This window comes from Poecilia reticulata, linkage group LG14 (assembly GCF_000633615.1).
Source record: "Poecilia reticulata strain Guanapo linkage group LG14, Guppy_female_1.0+MT, whole genome shotgun sequence".
Taxonomy (NCBI): Eukaryota; Metazoa; Chordata; class Actinopteri; order Cyprinodontiformes; family Poeciliidae; genus Poecilia; species Poecilia reticulata.
In genome coordinates, this window is record NC_024344.1 from 9990513 (window position 1) to 10014062 (window position 23550).

Here is a 23550-nt window from a genome sequence, read left to right on the forward strand (position 1 = left end):
GGTAATCCACAGTCTCTGTCTTGCTGCAGGACTCCTGCAGTGGAAGTGGTATGAGTCTGCAGTATGTATTAATACCCAGCATTCATAGCAGAGGGGGAGTTGGTGGGAGGGGGGGCAGGCCCACACATYCAGTCACCTGTTCTCCTTGCGACCCCAGTGGGMGTCTGTGAATCCGAGCCTCTTCGTTAGTCTCACACAAAAACAGTTAAAATCAAATCCACGCCACCAATCAAACTGGACATATGCACATCGACAGGAAGCAGTTCCAGAAACTAAACCGCACAGGATGGACGGGTTGCATTGCTGCAGTTGTTAAATGATCTTGATGATGATTATTGTGGATGGCTGGAGTGTGACTTGAAGTCCTGGTTTAGTGCCTTCAGCTGCTGTGTAACCCGAGCCTCAGATGGACCGACAGCGGGGCTGGACAACAGTCGGGGTGTTTGATAGGGGGGATTTAAGGCTCTTCCCCTTCGGTCTTTACTCTCACACTTTTTCTCCTCCTCACACTTTATATTTAAACATAGTCAAGTGGAATGCATTAGGGGGCTCCAGGGAAAATAATGGCTCTGCGCTGTTTAGGGATATTTTTCGTATTTCTCGCTGCTCTGGGGACTCTAACGAGCCTGGGTAAGTGGTGTGCTTACAAACTTTTGGTTGATCTTCAGTGACTGGCATGCTGCGCAGTTGTGATGCTATATGTGGACGGCGATCAGTGTTCAAGGATGAGCAACTCCACAGGTCTTCCTTTTAGCGATTCGTTATGTGTAGAAAATGTTCCTTGGTCAAGACATAAGTCATGTTAACCATTTACAACCCCATAAGACAAAAAATAAAACGAGATGGAATTCAGTAAGAATGCAGTTTTTGTTATGCTTACTAGGACTTTTCCCGGTCCCTGTTTTTAAAACTGAATTTAATCTCCAAAGGGTCATTTTAAGTATAATTTTTAATTTGTTTATACAGTTTAAATGACAAACATCACAGTAGGAATAATGTGAGAGTAGGAAAAAGGAAAAGAGATACCTGTAACAGATGTGTGGTAACATTACCAAAATGAAGGATTGTCATTATTCTTAATTTTTGAACGAGCCTGATATTGAATTCAGATATTTAAAGCTGGGGGGCCAGTGGTGGGGTGGTTGTGCAGGATCTTTGATTCTATCGGCAGCAGCACACAACTCATCGTGCTGAAAACAGTCAAGGCCCCAACATGCAGGATCCCAAGGTAGATTATGATTCAAATGTTTTTCATTGAATTCTGCTTTGAGTTTTTTTACCCTGTACAAATAGGAATGTTAGGATTGTTGATCTGTCCGTTTTGTTATTTTTATCATTGTCAGACGACGATAACTAGGGCAAATACAAAAAGCAGTTTTAAAATTCTGCTTTCAGTTAAGGGTTAATAATTACCTAACTTACCCTGGCCCCTTGTGAAAAAGTGCTTGACTCTTAGTGAATTTACTGCGGTTAACCACATTATGTTTTTGAAAGCTTGACTAATTTTCACAAGTAAGTACTGTTTGATGTAAACAATTTCTTTGGCAACATGAAATAGGCTAAAAGATCTCGGAAAACAACACATCCTGTGAAAATCTAAAGTCTGTCAGTCTGGAAGAGTTTCTGAACCATGTTTAAATCTACAGGAGAGCCACAAATGGAAATTACGGATAAGAATCTTTCTTTGAGTGTCCAAATTATCACAAGCGAAGACATCACAGTCTTCACTTGTCTCAGTTAAGGTCAGAGTTCATCAATAAGAAATATGGACAAAAACTGCATCCATGGGAAAACGCCAAAGAAAACGAATGCTGACACAAAAAAAAAAGACAGATACTCCACTTATATTTGCTAAATATTTTTGATTCTTTTCAAGACTTTTTGGAAAAGAGTATTTGGATTGACAGGATAAAAGGGAAACTTTTTCAGAAGGTGTTTGTCATTTTACGTCAGACGCAAAACTAAAAACATTTCAGCAAAATGAATAATGACAGATCAACACGGTGTGTTATTGTGACGATGGTTTGTTATAATTGATGGAAACATGAATTTTGCTCTTTAGAAGCAAATCCTCCAGTTTAACATTGATAACTGGTAAAGATATAATAACTGTAACAGGGGAAACAATTTCTGGTTGGTTTAGATTTTTTCTCTTAAAGAGATCATCGTTGAGCCTGCTTTTTCTGTTTACTTATCTATATAAAATGTCTGGAAAACAGAAACTATCTGACTATACAGTTTCATAATTCACTATATTTTTTTCTGACAATCATTTAAATACAACAAGATGTCTGTATAATTTTCAGATTATGATTTACTCATCACTAAAATGAGTTCACTTCAGTCAATGAAAACTAACAGAACTAATTATTAATGTAATCATTCAACCTATTTAAAATGATCTGAAACACGAGATAAAACAAGAATAATAATACAGATTTTGTAAACTGTAAGTAATGTTTTATAAATATATTTTTAAAAATCACATTCGCAAATTAATTAAAGATAATTAATCAAACATTTACCTACCACGGATATGTGTTTTAAATCTTAAATTGCCACTGTTTTAAAATTTGATTTTACTACTGCCCTTTGTGGTCAAATTGTTGGTATTTCTATATTTCTGTCTATTTCTGTTATTTCTGTTTACTTGCCGCGTCTTACCTGCTGCTGCCTTCTTGCCCAGGTCAACCTTGAGTTCCTGATCCCAGTGGATTTTATTTGGTCAAATACAGAGTAATAAAACAAAAACAATTGGTCTTTCAGGAGTCTACAGAAAGGATTTCACATACTTCATTTCTATTCCATATTTGACACGCAAATATAAAAAGCAAAACAGAAATAAAGCCCAATTATGTTCTATCAAAACCAGCTGCATCTGGATGCTGGATGCATTATTGCACTCCGGATGTATTTCCTAAGACACAATGTTCTGTTGGGGGAGTTTAGAAAGAAAGATATCTGAATCAGTGAACAGCCTTTTGATCCACCGGCTCTTTTGTTTGACCTTGGGAAGAAAGCAGTTTTCATGTGAAAGACCACATGTGTTCCTGCAAACTGGGGTTTTCAGAATGGACTTTCTGAAATATGTCCCAAATATTTTATAAAACATTGGTTGAGATTTTGCAACTGCTCTAAAAAGTTGCACATCACAGGTGACACCAGCAATGTCACACATCTAAATATACCTTTACTGAAATAATAAATAACTCCTTAAATCTTTTAAAGACATGCTCCTAAATGAGGATGACAAATCAAAGCAGGGCAGGTAGAGATACGAATGAGTAATTCATTTTTGTTTGTTTGTTTGTTTGTTTGTATTTCTGAATTTCGGTTTTCACTTTTTAACCTGGTCAGAATTGCATCATGCATTGTAAATGCATTTTTATACATTGTCATTGACCTGAATGTATATTTCTGTGCTGTTTGCCAGTAATCAGCTCGGCAGTAGGGTCAGTTATTTACAAAGCTGAAACCGTGATGATGTAATATGTACCTGTACAGTCATGTTGCTCTGACACAAGATGCTCTCTGCCTTCGTGTCACAATGCATAAAAGATCCTGTTGCAGGTTTTGTTTGTCAAAGTTTTGATGCACCCTCCTGCCATCCTCTGTTCTTTTCTCTACGCTTGCCTTCAAGATGATTTAGGGATCAGCAGCAGGAAGTGAAGAGAGGTCAAAGCGTTGACATTACATACTAACTAAACCTTGTATGCACTCGAGCTGATTGAGTGAGCTGTATTTAGAAGATAAGTACATACTGTTCAGCTCAAATAGTCATACGCTGAAGTCAACAGCATTGTTTCAAACGGATGTGCGGTGCAATGTTATTTCTATTACTGCAGATCAAACCGAATTCACAGATTTCTGTTCTTTAGCTAATTTTCTATTTTTATTTGGAGGCGTTCAAAGACTGCTGCACTTAGATATTCAGATGTTCACACTTTGACTATGTTTGTCCCTGAATGCATCTTATATGAAGCTCAACCTTATTTAATGATTTAAAAAAATGAAACAGCTGTCAACGCTGTCATTACAGAGCGGCAGCTATGCAAACTGTCCCATGGGTAGATTAAATATTTGCGCCTGGCAGGAGCAGCCAGGCTGCCGGTTCATAAGGGAGAACATGATTCCATGTTTTGTAGTGTGTAACTTTGACCTTTTATTGCAAAACGTGAAAACTAATTCTAGTGTTTATGAGCCAAGCCCGATTTAAAGCGCAGATTTAGGGTTGCTATGGATAGTGGAAATTATGTGTTTGTGCATATGGCATCAAACACTTGGAAGACACAGATGTACAATGAGGCTAAAGTTATGAATTAAATTTAGCAGATTGATTTCATGTTTAGGACTGCACAGTGGCGCAGAGCTGTTGCCTTGCAGCAAGAAGGTTCTGGGTTTGATTCCTGGCCCCGGTCTTTCTGCATGGAGTTTGCATGTTCTCCCTGTGCATAGTGGGTTTTCTCCGGGTACTCCGGTTTCCTCCCACAGTCCAAAAACATGACTGTCAGGTTAACTGGCCTCTCCAAATTGGTGTGAGTGTGTGTGTGCATGGTTGTGTATCCTGTGTGTCTCTGTGTTGCCCTGTGACAGACTGGTGACCTGTCCAGGGTGACCCCGCCTCTTGCCCGGAACGTTAGCTGGAGATAGGCACCAGCACCTCTCCCGACCCCACTGAGGGACAAGGGTGTAAAGAAAATGGATGGATTTCATGTTTATTGAATACGTCATGATCGTCGGAGAAAATTCCCCTGGTGTCTTTCTTTATGTCCTGCGTTTCATTCCTTCAGTGGTTTGTAATGAGGAGTCCAAGCTGATCTACGACTTGTTCAAAAACTACAACAAGAACATTCGTCCAGCGGTTGAACCTCGGGAGAGAGTGCAGGTTATGATCAAGCTGACGCTGACGAACCTTATCTCACTGGTAAGAGCTGCAAGCTGTCATTTGTTGAAAAAAACCCCACACAAATAAAAGATAAGAGCAAACTCCATTGCAAAAAGAGACTTCCACTTCCCAGCCACAGACTTCAATGTATTTAAATGAGGTTTTATGTGAAAGATCAACATAAGGTTATATACATATATTTTTTTAAATAAATCAAAAATAGTGTGCTTTCATATTCACATGAAATCAAGTCAACTGCTTCACCAGGACAACAAATACTCCTGCTCTTGTGAGGTTTTTTAGGGAACGTTAGTGAACAAACAGCTTCAGGAACATTTTGGGAGTATGTTTGGTCATGTTCTTGCCCAGTCAAAGTTCAGACCTAAGTTCTGTTGAAAATATGTTGCAAGCCTTGAAATTGTGTTCACAAATGCTCTCCATCTCATTTTACTGAGCTTTAGACATTTAGCGATGTCTCTTAGAAACCATTTGTCGCTGCAGCAAAATGGGGACTTCACAGCAAACCGCAGAGTTCAAACCTTCGTTGTGTCTTTCTGGTATTCACTACTTTGTGTAGTCAATTGCATGCAAAATCAAGACAAGACATTACAAATTGTGAAAACAAATAGTTCTACAAGATTTACCTCTCTGATAAGCTTCTTAGCACAGTATTGGTTCTATTTAAAGACAACAGATGTTCAGTGTTTTCCTTTTTCTGCTCCTCTCTCCGAATTTTCAGAATGAAAAGGAAGAGACTCTAACAACCAATGTATGGATTGAAATCGTAAGTTTACTCTCTTGTCATTTGTGGCTTGAGTTACTGGAAGCAATATGTCTCTTTTTTTTTCTCTTGTTTAACTGCAGCCGTGTCTGTTTTTTAACGTCATTGGTGACCTTTCTCTCAAATGTCATCAACAGCAATGGTCTGATTATCGCCTTGCCTGGAACGAGAGCGATTATCACGGCATTCAAGTTATCCGCGTCCCGTACAACACGGTTTGGCTTCCTGACATAGTCCTTGAGAACAAGTGAGGGCTTTGCAAAAATGTGTCAAATTCTGCATATTTTCTCCTGCTGCAGAGCGAGAATGCAGCCTCAGGTCAGCGTTGTTTCCAATTTCTCTTCTTTTTGTGCAGCATTGACGGCCAGTTTGACGTAGCTTACTACGCAAATGTCCTGATCAGCAGTAATGGCTGGATGTACTGGTTGCCTCCTGCTATCTATCGTAGCACCTGTGCAATTGAAATTACTTACTTCCCATTTGACTATCAAAACTGCACACTGGTGTTCAGGTAAAAAATAAAATAAAACACAGAATCCAGGCCTTACGCTGCATTATAACTGTCTTTCTTCTTCTTTTCTCTTGTCAAAAACCCAAACAAGATCCCAAACATACAGCTACAATGAGCTGGACTTGATCTTGGCTACTGAAAATGATGAAATATTTGAATGGGTGCATATCGACCCAGCTGCTTTCACAGGTACACAACATCCATTCTGTCAGCATCCTGACATTCAGATTCTACAGGTTTACCCCGACTGTTTCTGTGTCCCCGTAACAGAGAATGGCGAGTGGGCCATTGTCCACCGACCTGCCAGGAAGATGATCAACTCGAGGTATTCCCCCGACGACCTGGAGTATCAGGAGATCGTGTTCAACCTGGTGATTCAGAGGAAGCCCCTGTTCTATATCATCAACATCATCCTGCCCTGCTCTCTCATCTCCTCGCTGGTTGTACTGGCCTACTTCCTTCCTGCTCAAGGCCAGTGCGAATTGCTATAATCGACAGCCCTTAAAAACAAAACAAAAAAAAAAGAACAGAACATTGGTGGGTAGTTGTCCAGGGCAGCATTAGAAAGAGGGCGGATGAGAATCATATCAAAAATAGAACTCATTCATCTAATTTAGTTTCCTCCTCAACTAGTTTTTCATTGTTTTTAATAGATGTGGACACAAAGGGGAGTTGACCTTAAAGTTGTAAATAAGGAGATCTTGTTATGTTTGACGCTAATCTCATTATGCCCAAATCAAGTGACGCAAACGTTATTCTATATTACCTTCTTGTCTGAGCTGGAGTGGCTGATTATGTAGTATTATATTAATTAATAGTTTGTGAGTTTTAATGTCCTGCATTTTAATTTGACAGCAAAATAATAAAAATTCCAAAATGCTGCTGCCCTCTCTATGTGTTGCTATTATTGTCCAATGATTATATTTTTAGATGTTTTTTTTGCCGTTTCCTTCCAGCTGGAGGACAAAAACTGACTGTCTCCATTTCTGTGCTGCTGGCTCAGACTGTCTTCCTGTTTCTGATTGCTCAAAAGGTCCCTGAGACATCGCTGTCTGTCCCTCTGATTGGAAAGTGAGTCATCTGTAGTCTCGCCTGCTGGTTACGTTTTACGCTCTAATCCAAAACAGATCATCTCTAATGTCCTTCTCAGGTACCTCATTTTTGTCATGAGTGTCACAACCCTCATTGCAACCAATCAGATTGTGGTGCTGAACTACTCTCTCCGCAGCCCCAGCACTCACATCATGTCCCACACTGTCAAGCACGTAAGCCCACCGCGGGAAATGACATGTTTTGAAGAACAGACGTCGTTTTCGTGAGCTAACAAAGATTGTCCAAACCGTCTCCTGTAGCTGTTCTTGGAAATGGTGCCTCGTTTCTTGGGCATGTCCCCGCTGGTGGACGACAGTGAGGCGACAGCAGAGATGAACGGGTTGAAGGAGAGGCGGCGCAGCTCTTTCGGCCTCATGCAGAGGGCAGAGGAATATGTGTTGAAGCAACCTCGGAGTGAAATGATGTTCGACAAACAAAGAGAGAGACATGGCCTCACTCGATCAATTGGTGAGAGTGATTTTTAATTGATAAAGTTTGCCATGTACTCCAATTAGAAGAATCCCTCCCCCTGTGCTGATGCTGTTGACCCCAAAGTATTATTTGTTTCTACTGGTGGAGTTACTCTGCTTCTAACTGTTATCTTCTCAATCTCTGTAGTAAATAATATAGATGTGAGCAGCACTGCAAACTTGTACAAGAGTTTAGCGCAGGCGGCACCTGAGATTAAGCAGTGTGTGGATGCCTGCAACTTCATTGCTGAAAGCAAAAGACAACAGAATGACATTGGATCTGTGAGTATTGCATTTTTAAGTTTGGAGATTAATTTTGTTCTGCTTTAAACAAATATGATGTGCCTTCCAAAAGTATATTTACTTCTTAAGCTGTCTTTGTCATCTTATAATCTTCAATGTATATTTTACTGGGGTTTTCTGGTTTCATCATTTCATTTTATGGATATCTGATGCTATCTGATCTGTAGTAGCAGAAATATTACCTCTAACCTCTCTGCTGTGTTTCTTGGTCTTCATTATGTTTGTTTTTTTCTCTCTGATTTTCTCTATCAAACTCTCACTCAGGAGAATCCTATTTACTAATCGTAGTTTGGATTTTATTCATGGGCAATGGAGGCTGAATATAAATAGTTATGTTTTCCGTAAAATTTTTAAAACAAAGTTCGGTAACACTTTATTTGATGGGGTGTGAATAAGACTGACATGACACTGTCATGAACATGAACGAGTCCTTATGAATGTCTATGACAGTTGTCATGTAGTGTCATTCGGTAAATAATGACACTTTTAATGCAAAGTTGCACTAAAAGTTGCATTGAAAGTCCAGGAAAAAGTGCCAACGTTACATTAAATTGTCATTTTTTACAAAATCATGCAAAGTTGGCACTTTTAATGCAACTTTTACAGCAACATTAACAGTGTCATAATTTACTGAATGACACTTCATGACAACTGTCATAGACATTCATAAGGACTCGTTCATGTTCATGACAGTGTTATGTCAGTCTTATGCACACCCCTTCAAATAAAGTGTTACCCAAAGTTCCTTTTTCCTTCTGCTTTGCAACGTCAGTTTTGTCCTGCTTTGTGTTAGTGCATTAAAAAAACAACAATTCAAATAAAACCCATTAAGGTTGTTGCTGTGTTATTCTGTTACACTTGAATTTCCCTTCTGGAACAATAAATGCTGTTTCTATTCTATTCACAGGAAATTGAAAGCTGGGTTTTGATAGGAAAGATGATCGACAAGGTGTGTTTCTGGGCTGCCATTTTCCTCTTCACTGTAGGCACCGTGGGGATTTTCCTTACTGGGCACTTCAACCAAGCGCCAGAATTGCCATTTCCTGGAGAGAACAAGAAATATGCTCCAGTTTCTTAAAAACAAACTGTTGCTTGCTCTTGGAGCATTTATTTACAAAGTTCACTTTTCCTCATGCTGTAAGTTAGCAGCACGGCTTGTGAAGTCCGAGCCTTTAGGGTTAAGTCAGGTTGGATAGATCTGTGTCAAAAATCACACTGATCATCTGCGAAGCAGCTGAGGATTTAATTTACTTTTAAATTTTGGCATGTTCTTTCTTTGGTGATTCAACAAAGCTATGTTCTAAATCATAATACTGCTCAGGAAAATCCTTCAAAATATGGTTTGTGTTTTATTTATTACTTTTGAGTCTATGAGAAAGACGTGACATTTCGAAACTGAGAACCTTTAGGCTTTAGGCATTTCAAGAGAGAAGTCTAAAGCTTTTGACTAAGCAAATTTAATTTTACTGGCGGAAAGACGGATGTAAAAGGAGACTCCCTCTGAGGTTTAGCTGCTTTGTTTATATGTGAAGAGGAAAAGTTGCCTAATTGTTCACTGTCTTAAGAAAACCCAGAGCAACCAGAATAAAACACTTATTTGCCTTCTTGTTTTAATGACCTTGTGTAAGGCAGATGGATTAAATGATGATATTATGCGTTCATTGTTTTTTTGTTTTTTTGTCAATGTTTTTATGTGTAACACTGAACTAAATAAAGTAACTTTTATTGTTGACACACATGTCAAATAAAGCACATTGAGGCTATGACTGGATGTGCTGATTTATAGCATTTGGGTGGTTGAACCAGAGATTCTATAGCAATTCCCAGATTTGGGTTTTGTATTATTATTTGTAATTGTGTATTTAATAAATTATTCCAAAATAAAGTGTTTTGATTCTAAGTACTAACATATTTTTTGGCACTTTTTCCTTAGGACAAGCCTTTATAGTCCGAGTCATATTGTTAAAACTTTAATGGGATAAAACGCCGTCTTGTGGCGAGAATGTGTACTACATTAAGATAAATGAATGCAAGATAAATAACACAATAATGAGACGAAGAATCGGTCAGAAATGTATTTATTATTCAGTGGAATTGTCTTTTAAACTCCTTGACCTTAAATTGTTACCAAGGATGAACCAGACTTCAGCAGCTCCACAAGTCCCTGCCTTATGTATTGGATGATTTCTTTTGACTTTCCCGTTGTGTCAATAGTTCAGCTGCTATTTTTCATTGACATTTAACATAAAGATATATCTATCTACCTATCTCCTATATATCATCTTATCCTAGCAGGGTCACAAGGGGGCAGCCTTCCTCCAGTGATCACTCCAGCAAGTACCGGGTTACAGCCTGGACACATTCCCAGTTCATCACAGGGCAGCATGAGCAATAATGTAAACCCACACTCATCTTAGAGTGACTAAAATAGTCATATTTTTTTTGGACTTTGGGGAAAAGTCGGGGCCCATGGAAAGAACCCAAACATGCACCAGGAAATCATGCAAATTCCATGCAGACAAACTCTAGGCTGCAACTTGAACCAAGGACATTCTTGCTGCAAGGTAATAGTGGTAGCCAAAGTGATATCCTTCAGCTCACATAAAGGTTTATATATAACCAAATATCATTTTTCATCCATCTGTCCCCTCTGTACCTTGTGATAAGGAGAAATCAGTTCACAGGGGTTTTTGTATGATGTGTGAGACAGTAAAATGTAAACCCATTCTAATCCCAAATTTTTGGTTTGCACCTTTAACAGCAAAGTTGACCTTATCTACTGCTAATTAATATTATCTTTCTGTATTGTCAAACATTTTCAGAATTTACTTTATATTTCCCCCCAAAAATGACATGTTTGGCTTATGAGCAAAACCTCATTAAAAATACTTTTAGTTTGAACTGAAAGAAATACTATTTATGCAAATTTAGGACCCAATTAGATAATCTGAATATTAATATTTTAAAGAGAAATTATTACATTTAAGACTTTTGTGACCTTAAGAAATATCTGAGTCATGTTTTACCATAACATGCCCTTAAAATCCCATATTAAACCAATGTAGGTGCCCACTTTTGCCTGTGTAACACCATCAAAATTAGGAACATCCTTTCTCTTGACGACAGGAAAACCTTCACAATGGGACCATAAAGTATTTGTTACTTCAAGGCTGTAACTGTTTTTCAGGAAACAAAAAAAAACATACACTTCAGCTTATGAAAAGTGAGGATAAATTATTCTTTCCTCGAATCTGTCTCAACAATCGGATTGATCTGATTATGTAATTTTGTATGACGTTTGCCTTAAGATGCCATTTGTTCTGAAATGCAGCAGAATCCTTGTGAAGAGAAAACAACTATATGTTTTTGAACATATAGTTCAAAAACATATAGTTTTGAACAAAGTTTTGAACTTAATTCAAAACTTAAATTTTGAATTAAGTTCAAAAATTGAACTTAATGTTGAATTAAGTTCAAAATTAATTTGAACTTAATTTTGAAAGAGCCCGTACCGGAAGTCACGTGCTCTTTCGTCTGACGTTGTTGCACTCATAGACACTAGTATGTGCACTACTACACATTCTTGAATGTGTTTTTCATGTTAGCAGGCAGGCCTAGACTTGCTCTCTGTAATATATGAGCATAATATTCTCGCGTGAGGAAAGTGAATCTCCCTCATTCCTATTTTGTTTCTTACTTACAAGAATACCGAACATCCCGAGTAACTGATCTGAGTTTTGTTTTAGTGAACAAGCAGAAAAGCCCATCCTAAACCAGCTCTTTAAATATTTACACAGAGGGCTCTCATCACATTTCCACCCCTTCATGCTGTCCCCATGTTCGGCCAATGGGAGGGACTAAACGAGTGCATCACCTCAACTACAGGGTGACATTTTCACACTGGTTGGAAAACGATGAAATAATGGTGTGAAATGCGCAGATTTTGACACAAATGTTTGGAGTGTGGATGTGGACTGGGCTGCGGCTGTAATTAAACACGAGTAAGTATATTTTTTAGGCGTCGGCATATATCGCTTCGTTACGTTGTCGCAGTGACGTGACGATATGTCTTAACAGCAGATTTTTACACGCTGGGGTATGACAGCAAAAATAGTTTTCTAAATACAGTACTTGTCTGTTGAAAGCCGTGACTTTTTTTTTTTACGCGCTTTTGAAGACGGATGTGAAGTTTATGGCGGACTCAGACGTGGTAAGAGGGATGGGTGGAGACGAGAGAAACTTAGATCACATCCTTTACACGTTCATATCAGAATAACCTTGATATGAACGTTTAAATCGCTCTCAGCTGATTTTATTCTGCTTATTTAATCGTTCAAGCAGATTTGTATGCACTTTACCAAACTCTCTGACGGATTCCAAAACTTAATCAAAACTTCAATCACTTCTTGTCAGAAACTTTAAAGTTACAGGGACACAAGTTACAAAAAAAAAAAAAAWATATATATATATATAGCAAAGTTTATTTAAAACTGCTTCCTGGTAGGATCTGACTTTGCGTTGTTGTTTTAGTCAAGGAATTTATCATAAATGTTTATTAGCTTCCCCACTAGGTGGCATTTATTTTCCTCCATCTATTGATAGAGAAGTCCAGGCTTAAAAGTACAAATCTGCCATTATTCCCTTAAAATATTCCAGCATAGCAGATAACATGCATGTCTGAAATGTTTGATTGGAAGATGAAACATGCAACGAAATATAATCTTGTATGTGTCTAAAGCTTTATTTCAGAATTAACCATCAAGCTGAGAAACCTGATTGAGTCCTGAGTCCTGTGTTTTCAGTTTCACCTGTGACTACACCCAGTTTTTATGTTGCAAGGTGTACCAGCCTTTGCATTGGTTGGTGGTAGAAACCAGATTTTCTGCTTTTTTTTTTTATGTATCAGAAAGGTCAATATGTTAAAATGTCAACGTGTTGCTTCGTTTTTCAGCTTAAAAGTGCATTCATCTGAATTAGTGAGGTTATCTTTTCTGATTTTATAAAGATAAATATTTCATCAAACATGCAGAACAATCAGATCTGGCATTCTGTTTCTGTTTCTTAACCTGTGAAATTCCCTCTAGAGACTAAGAAAAAAAACTGAACAGACAAGATGGTAATAAGTGTGTCTGATGATGATAAAGCTCACTCTCACTGTTTAGGGCTGAACCAGCAACCTTTTGCACTATTAACCATTATTAACAATAAATAATCATGTTTATTGTTAATTTTCATGACCAAAAACGTAATGTTTTTATCAGAAGGCAACACATTACCCTGCTGGAACTTTTCCACATATTATCACAATCACAAACCTTTATGGTTTTTTTTTATTATCAATATTTAATGTGCTCAACAAGCACAAAGTAGTACAAAACTATAAAGTTGTAATAAAAAAAGGATATATATTTTTGTAAAACGATTTACAATCATAAATCTTAAAAGTGTGGCATGTATTCATCCGTCTTTACTCTGAGATCAGTAAATAAAATACAATCTGTGTGAACATTAGTGAACAAACATCATTATTCATGGTTAGCCTTCAGTGTCTCTCAGTGCTGGCACAACTGGAAACCTACCATGACACGGTCGTCCAACTAAAGAGACAGGTGAGGCGAGCACAGCGTTAATCAGAAAAGCAGCCATGATGCCTCTGAAGAAACTGGAGAATTACAAAAATGTGGCGCTTTAGTTCAAATAGAGTAATGTTGCCTCAACGTTGTGCTTCCAGGTGGTTAAACGGACACTTTTCTTTTTCTTTTTTTTTATCCATCTTTGGTTTGAAATTTGGGGTGACGGAGTTAGGAGTTTGTCCTGTAGCCGGTGGGTTGCAGATTCGAACCCTCACTCCGTTTGTCTCAATCGTTGGTGTTCTTGTGCAAAACATTTCACCTGCCGTGCCTGCTGGTGGTGGTCAGAAGTTCCTCGGGTCCGGGTTACACTGCTGCAGCAGGGCTACTATGAAGCTTACCACCACCAGTATGTGAATAACTGAAGTGTGAAGGGCTTTGGAGTCCTCTGAACTAGATAAAACGCTATGCAATTAACTGTTGACCACTCGGAAGAACAGGAGTTGAATGCTTAACTTATAAGTTAGCTATGCTGTACTTTAATAATGCCATATTTAAGTATATGTTTATTAGATTTTACATTTAGTTTGAAAGAAGCTAGTGGATGACTCATTCTGGTTAATAGATTATTAAAACCTCAAAATCATTTCATTTTCTTTTTCATTTAACATATAATTGGAAAACAAATTCTAATCAAACGTGCAGCTTTTTTCAAGCACGGTCCCATCCGTGAAACATTGGATTACATCAGCTGGGTGACATGAGGGTCTTGTGATTATCTTACACAAGAGTGGAAGTGATCATTTGAAAAAAAAAAAACAAACCCTGATCTGTTCATGTTGTAGCTCTTCAGATCTTGTAAACGCTTCACACAATCGCAGATGGTGTTCCCACTGTCACTTCCTGTCTGCCATCCAGCCTCTTGTGTTTTTGTTTTCTCTCACATGTAATATTTATCCTCGTTTCACATGGAAGAGCTGTGACATAATCACACATTTCCTGGATGAGTGTTTGGATTTACTGCAGATGTGATTCTGCTATATCTCAACCGCAATTCTCAGTACCTCTTTTATTGTCTTGGATACACACACACACACGGATGTACACACCCGCCTTTCCAGTTGCCCTGTTTCCCTGGAAACAGCCATTCAAAGACATCTACCCACACACCACATACAAGGCCCCACACACTCCCTTATTTTCTTACTGGTAGCTGCATCTTTCATGTCTCAGATGTCGTATTGTTGCTCACTGGATAGACGTATGAAGATCTTCACGTTTTTTAGCTTTCAAAATTAAGTCCCTCCCATTTCAGTTATTATGATACAGATTTGTTTTGTTTTTCTTGAGTTATTTTTACTTTCACTTATTGCTTGTCTCCTTCCTCTGTGATTATATGCGCTTTGTGATCCTGTTTGCAGATTATTAACCCAATTATTCAGACATTACCACTGCGTCACTCGGCTGTGTTGCATCTTTGTTTGGCGACACAGAGTGTTAATTCTGTGCTTGCTTGGAAATCTTGTGGCACGGGTCTGATTGTTGCCTTAGGGGGAACAGAAACAGCTAGCGAAGCCTCCAAATTGTGATATGAGCCAGGCCTCTGAAATTGCCAGCCTAAGGACCTCACAATTTCTGAGAGTGAAAACTGTGGGTTTTTTGTTTGTTTGTTTGGGGTTTTTTTTCATTATGGCAGTAGCATAATTTCAGCCTGAAAACAGAAAAATACAATCTGTGTTTTTCATTTTATTTAGTCAGTTTTGGGGAAAATATGACTTCCTTGCCCCCTAGGAGTGCAAACATTACACGGCACGGTCATCCAGTTGTTTTTGGAAACTCTGCAAGACGAAAACCATAAGAGAACATGTCGTTCAAAAAGACAAGATGTCTGTTGATAATGTCTACAAGAAAACTGATTATTGGAAGGTGATGCTTAGCAACAGGTTTGGGAGGGGCTGCACTGTATTTTTTTTCCATATAGCTTGAAAATCTGTGGTTACATTTCAACTTTTTGCACAGCTTTACTATGACTATTTTTATCCTTTTGATCAAAACTGACATCAATTTTATTACAAATTTGCTGTATTTAATACCAGAAACTTTGACCTCCAAGATTTAACCAGCATTAAGAGTCTGATCTTGTTTTGGTCTTTCTTTTTCATCTGTAATGTCAAATTTTTTGGATAATATTTACTTTCTTTCTCGTAAGGGAGCTTGACCTTTCTACAATAGCGCCATGTCTGGTCCAGATGATGAGATCGAGCCTGCAGCTGTGAGCTCAGCTGTACCGCGCCTCAACAAGAGGCGCTTCTCGCACGACCGCTATGACCTGAAACTAGATGAACTAGACAGCCTCCTAAAAAAAACCGGTAAAGAAAAATATTCCTGAAATAAAAGCTAATGTATAAGCTGGCTTTTTGCTTGATGGCAACCCTCTTAGTAACGTTTTTATTCCAATTATCTGTATTCCAGAGGGCCGTCCTTTTACAATAATTCATCGTCTGCCTGAAATTAAAGAAATGGATCTACCTTACTTAATGCCTGGTACTCCTATTACATGCAATGTGGACAACACAGAGAAACACACTAGTCGATCAAAGGTGAATATAATGATATATATATATATTTTTTGTATCCAGCTAATGAGTATTTTCTTCAGTAAAATGCAGCACGTACAGAAAGGAAGCATACACATTTATTTTTAACATCACACTCGGATGTAAGGTGATAGAAACATTGTGCAGAGAAGACTTTGAAATAAAAATGTCTTTTGAATGTTGTATGTTATTTAAAAGTACATTCATATGATACAAAAGCATATGGTTCTTATAAGAAATTATGCATCCAAAATGGAAAAGCTCTGTCTACTAAAAAAAAAAACCCGCACAATTAAACGTGTAGGTGAAGAACCTGCTGCACCAATAACTAGAAGTTTTCAGGATGACACTTTGTCTCATTGTCGTATCGGACGTATATAACATTACTTCAGTTTATTGAAGTAATGCAAACCTTACTTTCTGCATAAGCATTTTCCTCTTCTGCACTGTAGGGGTTTGAACTTTGACTTGACCATTTCAATGTGTTCTGTACTTTCTGAGCCATTTTGTTGTTGACTTGTGGCTGCGGTGGAGATCACTGTCCTGCTAATGTCCTGATTTTAACCAAGCTTTGGCTGTTAGACAGATTTGGCTTAAAAATGCTTTGATAACACAAGTTTATTGTGTTATCAGTCGCTTGAAAGTTTTCCTCCTAAGCTCCATAAGATATGGTGTGTTAAATAAATGCGCATGATTTTACTATGAGAGAATTAGGCATTGCATGTATAGGTCTTGTTTACATGTTGTAGTGTAAACAGCAGCTAACAGTTTAAGCGCTTATGAAAATGCAGATCAGAAATGCTAAACAATTGAATACAAATGTATATATTTTTATGGACACAAACATTAATGTTCTCTCTTTTTTGGTTCCTTCTTTGGTATTTAATGTTTGTTATTTTATGGCTAATTAATCTGGTTTATGCAATTTGAATGATCTGCCCCCAGGTGCGTGTACGAAACCTGTACACGGTGAAGTTAACTCATGGACCCTTTCACTGGGTAGTAAAGCGGAAGTACAAGCACTTTCAGGAGCTTCACCGAGACCTTTACAAACACAAGATGATGCTTCACTTTATACCCACTAGAAGGTCGGTGTCTCGACTGACATGCAAATTAGCCTCTTACTCAGGGGGACGTGTGTTTGAAGTCTGAGTGATGTACTGCTTTGAGATTTTAATATTGCATCTCTCAAGCACAGATTACTTTGAATATTCAAACTCTGTTTTTTTTTTTTTTTTCAAAGGGCTGAGAAGGAAAGGCAGCAGCTGAGGGAAATGTCAGAGGAAATGCCCAGCCTACATGGGACAGAACGCGCGAGAGGAGCCTCAAGCAAAACGGTATCCAGGATTCAGGATCCTCTAAATCAGGGGTGTCCAAAGTCGGTCCTCGAGGGCCGGCATCCTGCATGTTTTAGTTCTCTCCCTGGTTGTTGTAACAACCTCCTCAGCAAGTCTATGTTCCTCTTAGGCCTCTAATGAGCCATTATTTGATCCAGGTGTGTAAAACCAGGGAGAGAACTAAAACATGCAGGATGCCGGCCCTCGAGGACCGACTTTGGACACCCCTGCTCTAAAGGCTTCTTGATTTAACTTTAGTCTCTTGCAAAAAAAAAAAACACCTATAAAAAGATTATTTTAGTCACATTTTTGCCATGTTACATCCACAAGCTTCACTATATTTGTAGGGATTATATAGACCGGGGGTCAGTAAGCCATTTTTCCTTTGTTCCATCCAAATACAATTTTTCTAGAGCTGCAAAACTCGCATGATCCCGCAAACAAGGCTTAATAAATACCTTAAAAATATTTTTTTAGTGATGGAAAAACAAACAGCGAGCAATGACAACATTTAAACGTCCAGCCCTTCCTTCTGTTTGATTCATGTGCTGATCAAATAAATATAATTTAAGTTAAATAGAATAATAAAAAGTACTGCAGTGTACTTCTTATTATTTGTTAAAAAAACAAAAAATAAACTAAAGCAAAAAAAAAAACTGCTCTTGTTACTCAAGTCTGGTTGTTCGTGATTAAGAGCTGCTCAAAATAATTGGATCATTCATGAACGTCACATCTCTAGTTTATTATGGTTAAATTAAGCATAATTTTATTTATATTTTGAGTTTTTAGCTCAAAGACAGATATTTATTGGATTTATGTTGAGCTAAGATGACACACAAGTTGACACCATTTTGATAAAGCTGATTATGAAGACAACAGGCTGCACTGGATTTCATTTTTAAAAAATACGAGAAAAAATTGGTCTGAATCAAAAACACCAAAGAATTTTGTGTAGTTCGAACATAAAATTTAAATATAATTTCACTGAGGATGGTGGTCGTAACATGACAAAATATAAAAACAGATTTAAATTGGCTACGTATTGTAAGGTGATGTCGTTCTCATACATTCTTACAGAAAGAAATATTCTTGTGGGGGAAATAATCTGATCAAATGTCAACTGGTATTTTACTAACTCCCCTTTCAACGCAGAAATACCTTGAAGAGTACCTGAACAATCTGCTGGAGAACGGATTCTGTAGAAATGATCGCAGCATGGTAAATTTCTAAAACATATTTTGTCTTAAAAGTTTTGTCACCTCTAGTAGACTTTATTTGACGATTGTCAGACAGGAAAACGGGTCGCCCCATTGTCGTGCCAAAGCATCTTTTCTTCTGATGTATTCAGTGGACGTTACACAGTCTACAGTCGCATTTCATGATTACATTCCTTTTGTCTTTTTCAGCTTGAATTCCTCTCCGTCGGTGCTCTCTCCTTTGTCACTGATCTGGGACCAAAAGGCCTGTAAGTAAAGAAAATGTTTGAATGAAACAATGACTCCTGGGGAGATGACTGGACGATAAAGGCTTATTGTGATGTTTCAGGGAGGGGCCGATCATTAAGAGGTCGGGTGGTCATCGTGTTCTGGGTCTGAACTGCATCGGCCACCATCGGGTGTGTTTTAGCTGGTCGCACCGATGGCTGGTGGTCAAAGACTCCTTCCTTTTGTATATGAGCCGTGACAACAGTGAAATCAACTTCGTGCTGCTTTTTGACCCCGAGTTTGAGGTGAAAGTGGATAGTGCAGAGACTGGAACAGAGTACGGAGTCTGCATTAAGAACTTCACACGGTATGTGTGCTTTTCTTTTTTTAAATTATGTCTATATCTTATCGCATTTTTGCTCATTTTACTTCACTTCCGTTTTTTTTGTATTTTTAAACCAGGGACTTGATCATCAAGTGCAGAAGCTACAGACAAAGCCAGTGGTGGACTCATGAAATCAACCAGCTGGCTCAGTCCTGTGACTTTCTGAAAGTCCACCGCTTCCAAGGCTTTGCTCCACCGCGAGAAGACACTCTTACTAAATGGTCAGATTCCTGATCCACACATGACTCTAACAATCACAGTCAGTTTCAGTCGTTCCTTTCAATTATTTATTATTGTACACTGGCTTTCATTTAAGGTATGTGAATGGGAAAGATTACTTTGCAGACCTGGCTGATGCCCTTGAAGAAGCAAAGCAGGAGATTTTCATCACAGATTGGTGGTAAGAGAATAAACAGACTTATATACTCCATCAACCTGTGCAAAATTGACCATTTTTAAAACCACAAACTTTCTCTTGTTTTATTGGGATTTGGTGTTGTGGACTAACCCAGCATAGTGCAAAGCTGTGAAGAGGACAGAAAGTGATAGATGTTTTTTTTTATATGTATATATTTTATGTGATAAAGCAAAAATATTTCCTCTATACCCTGATACCTCTAAGTAAAGTTAATTGAATTGCTAGTTAGTAAACAAAGTCTTGACCAGGGCTCTTTCTGCATGTCGTCCCTGTTCACTAATTGGACTTTGATATTTTCCCACTGCTAAGGTATTGATTAGGATAAAYTGCCCTTTGGTATCAGTGTGTGTAGCCCCAGCAAAACATAAAAAAGCAGYATGAAAAAGCAGGTATAGCATCTGTCATCATATAAATAAGAAAATAAGAATAAATAAAATACGACGCAACTGCTAATTTATTGACACCTCCACCCTAAGCTGACAGGCCAGGCATGGAGAGTATTATTTAAAGAGGTACCCATGGGGACCTATGATAACCATCCATCTAAAATGACAGAATAAATGTAGGAGATGCAAATATTTACAACTCAGGTAGGAATATTTGTTGACAAGACAGCTATTAGTTTGGTCACAAATCAGACATTTTTGTAATAGAGTTCAGCGAAAAAGCCCATTGCTGAAAGAAAACCATTAGAAGTTTTGCTGGCAGTTTGCCACTTGCCATGTAGTGACAAATGGAAGAAGGTCCTTCAGTCATATAAGAATAAAACTAACACTGCTCACCACTCTGAACAAACTCTCTCTAGGATGAAACATGCAAGTGGCAGGAACAGGGAATGTGTTGATGGAGTGATGGATGGAGCTCAAAACAGGCCAATTCAGAGACAAAACCTCCTAGAGGCTATGAAAGACTTGAGCCTGGTGCAGAAGTTCACCTTCCTAAGGTGGTTTAGATTAMAATCATGTGTAAGAGTGATCAAGTCAGAGTCTAAACCTAGATCTATTTCTAAATCTCCAACAGCTGAAACTTTAAGTGCATGAGTGAGGTTATGAAATGTTGAAAATCAACAGAGAAAGTTCTTTGGATGTGAAACACTAGTACCAACATACCCCTATATGCTTGTAGCTGTAGTTCAGCATCAAAATGTGGTTCCACAAAGATACTGACTCAGGTGTTGGAGTCATAAATAAGGAATAATAAGATCATATAGTTTGTCATTCTCAGTAAGGTTAATGTCAGGTTAGGTTAGCTTTATTGTGAAATTCAGGTTTTTATTTTGAAAGTGTTACTTCCTGTTGAGCCAGCAGAAGGACAGCAGAATCTGCTGATATGGCTACTCTGTTGCCATAACATCAGCATAGCTCTGTACTGACACCACCCTTTTTTTTCTTTTTTTWAATATACAAAACCAGAATCCTTTCTTTTACTTTGCAGTTAAGCACAGCCTCATGTGGTTTTCCACTTAAAGATTTCCAGTAGAATACCTTAAGGTTTTCAGTTGTCACATGATAAAAAGAAGAAAAGTTCWAAGTGCGTTTGGTAGGCACTGTATTATAAAAGTTACATTTCCAAGGTCATTAGCATACAGAATWATTTTTTCTGATTTTTAATCTCTTATCAGGCTGAGCCCGGAAATTTTCCTAAAGAGACCTGCCACTGACAACTGCTGGAGACTGGATGAGATACTGAAACGGAAAGCAGTAGGGATTYGTTCTCTTTTAATGAAACACAAATTTTWWAAAAAWTTTTATTATTATTATTTTAAACTCAGCTGTTTTTGTTTCAAAACCATATCGCCTCTTTTATCTGTAGGAACAAGGAGTCAAGGTTTGTGTCCTGCTTTACAAGGAGGTGGAGATGGCACTTGGCATCAATAGCGACTACAGCAAACGGAGTCTGATGAACATGCACCCAAACATCAAGGTCTGTGGTCTTTTGGGGTTAAACTGCTTTGCAGAGTTACATTTGTTTGCTGTGCTCGACTAACAGTTAGATCTCCTRTAATCCGTCAGGTGATGCGACATCCAGACCACGTTTCATCTGCGGTGGTCTTGTGGGCTCACCATGAGAAGATGGTTGCCATCGACCAGACGGTGGCGTTTGTTGGGGGACTCGACCTGGCGTTTGGGAGATGGGACGACAGAGAGTATCGGCTGGCCGACCTGGGTCAGGCAGAAATGCTAAACGGGGACACGGGGGAGCATTCAAACAAAGATGCAACTGTAAGCATGTGCCCTGTTGGGGCTGTTAATTGGTGTGCCGTACATTTGTTTACCGTAATTTGTGTATTAGTGCATAGGCAGTGTCCTAAAATAGTGACTCTGCTAAACAGGACAATGGTGTGGCTGATGGCCAGAATGCAGGTAACCAAAYAAAACAGAATCCAACTAACCTGGCTGGTAACACTAAACTGTGGCTTGGCAAGGACTACAGCAACTTCATCAAGAAAGACTGGACCCTGCTGGACAGGCCTTTTGAAGGTACTGAAAACCTCTTTCACTATATATGGAAGGTTAGATCTAAAAACGTTTACTCAATTTATTAAATTCTCTTGTGATGTAAGAACAAGACACCTTTTCCACTGTTAATGTGGCAGATTCTGWATATTTCAACTGAAAAATAAATTAATAATGGTAAAGAAATTACATTGCAGACACCCTCTTGAGTTAAAACTTTGTTAAAGCACCTTACACATGACAGGTAGACGACTAAAAGCACGGGAAGGTACCAGAAAGAGCGACACAAAGGAGAGAYGTTCTTCTTAAAATGTATAGAGTTGAGCTGTGTTCCTCTGTCCTGTTTGGATTTTTCGTTACTCTCCATTTCAGGTTGGTYGTTTTGCCAGATTAAGCACCATGAATTGCTGACAAGTGAGCGTCCACATTAAAATCAAATAGGTGGCTCAGTAAAATGACCAGCATGGCGAGAAGCTGTGACAAATCACAATAATGATGAAGATGTAAACAAGGTGCAATCAAACATGTTGAGGCTGTTTGGCAATTAGTTCAGTTTTGCATAGGGTACATCATCATGACACACTTTTCTTAATCCAGTCTAGATCCAATTATCAGTTCATTTCTATCAACTGATTACTTGCTGGAATATTTGCTTTTCCTTGTGAGTATGTCTTATTTTGTTTCGTGTTATCAACCAATCAAACTAGACCTCACTGATATTTTACAGGAAGACTCAGGAAGTAAAAGCTACCAGGTCTTATTCTATTTTTTTAAGCGGGAGCGATTTGTATGGTAGGATTTGAGGGGTCTCTTTGGGCGACATTTGGTTTATGCTATTTAACAGTTGATGGTGGTGATGCTACATTAAGCTGCCATTAAACAAGAAGAAGGAGAACCAATCGCAGTCCCTAGAAGACAGCGTCACACATGAGTGTGTWGTTTTAGTTCCTTGAAGCTACAGTATGTAACTTTTACAAAAATATGTTTGTCATATTTGCGATAGTGTAATATGAGACAGATAATTTGTGAAAGGATTGAGCTCCGCCACCTCCTCTCAGAGCTACTACTGCCGTCTGAACAAATCCACCGCTCCTGGTCAAAAAACAACCAACCAGAGCCAGGAGGAGTGTCTTAGCGCTGTCGATAAACCTTGTGTATGCACTGCTAAATGTGCTAATGGCGGAGAAACAACTTGCCATTCCAGGAAATCAGATSAGTAGCCATGCTAACTAGCCTGAGTGTTCATGGCAGCCTCTGTTGTGGTGAACCAGCTGTAGTGTAGCAGAGAGAATGGGGCAAGATGAGAGAGCACATACACATG

The 23550-nt window shown here is 38.5% G+C and overlaps 2 protein-coding genes across 3 annotated transcripts in view; both read left to right on the top strand.

The window, feature by feature from the left end:
- The first annotated feature begins 205 nt into the window (after positions 1 to 205).
- Positions 206 to 9942, top strand: chrne (cholinergic receptor, nicotinic, epsilon). Of its 2 annotated transcripts, none has more exons than XM_008427642.2 (12): positions 206 to 630; positions 4791 to 4924; positions 5625 to 5669; positions 5804 to 5913; positions 6022 to 6177; positions 6269 to 6366; positions 6448 to 6648; positions 7134 to 7248; positions 7328 to 7442; positions 7530 to 7737; positions 7888 to 8021; positions 8950 to 9942. In XM_008427642.2, the coding sequence occupies exons 1-12, from the start codon at positions 564 to 566 to the stop codon at positions 9118 to 9120; spliced, it is 1554 nt and encodes a 517-aa protein (XP_008425864.1). In that variant the 5' UTR covers positions 206 to 563; the 3' UTR covers positions 9121 to 9942. The 2 variants fall into 2 exon arrangements, with proteins under 2 accessions (XP_008425864.1, XP_008425865.1); XM_008427643.2 differs by lacking the exon at positions 206 to 630 and adding an exon at positions 1128 to 1228.
- A 1816-nt stretch (positions 9943 to 11758) lies between these two features.
- pld2 (phospholipase D2) overlaps positions 11759 to 23550 on the top strand; it is a 22915-nt gene continuing 11123 nt past the window's right edge. The window contains exons 1-14 of the mRNA XM_017308736.1: positions 11759 to 12043; positions 15822 to 15981; positions 16085 to 16212; positions 17155 to 17297; positions 17453 to 17546; positions 18699 to 18764; positions 18953 to 19011; positions 19092 to 19337; positions 19433 to 19576; positions 19672 to 19755; positions 21395 to 21473; positions 21586 to 21696; positions 21786 to 21995; positions 22106 to 22253. Of these exons, the coding sequence (XP_017164225.1) occupies positions 15849 to 15981; positions 16085 to 16212; positions 17155 to 17297; positions 17453 to 17546; positions 18699 to 18764; positions 18953 to 19011; positions 19092 to 19337; positions 19433 to 19576; positions 19672 to 19755; positions 21395 to 21473; positions 21586 to 21696; positions 21786 to 21995; positions 22106 to 22253 (1645 nt within the window). The 5' untranslated portion in view covers positions 11759 to 12043; positions 15822 to 15848. The remainder of the gene's footprint in view (positions 12044 to 15821; positions 15982 to 16084; positions 16213 to 17154; positions 17298 to 17452; positions 17547 to 18698; positions 18765 to 18952; positions 19012 to 19091; positions 19338 to 19432; positions 19577 to 19671; positions 19756 to 21394; positions 21474 to 21585; positions 21697 to 21785; positions 21996 to 22105; positions 22254 to 23550) is intronic.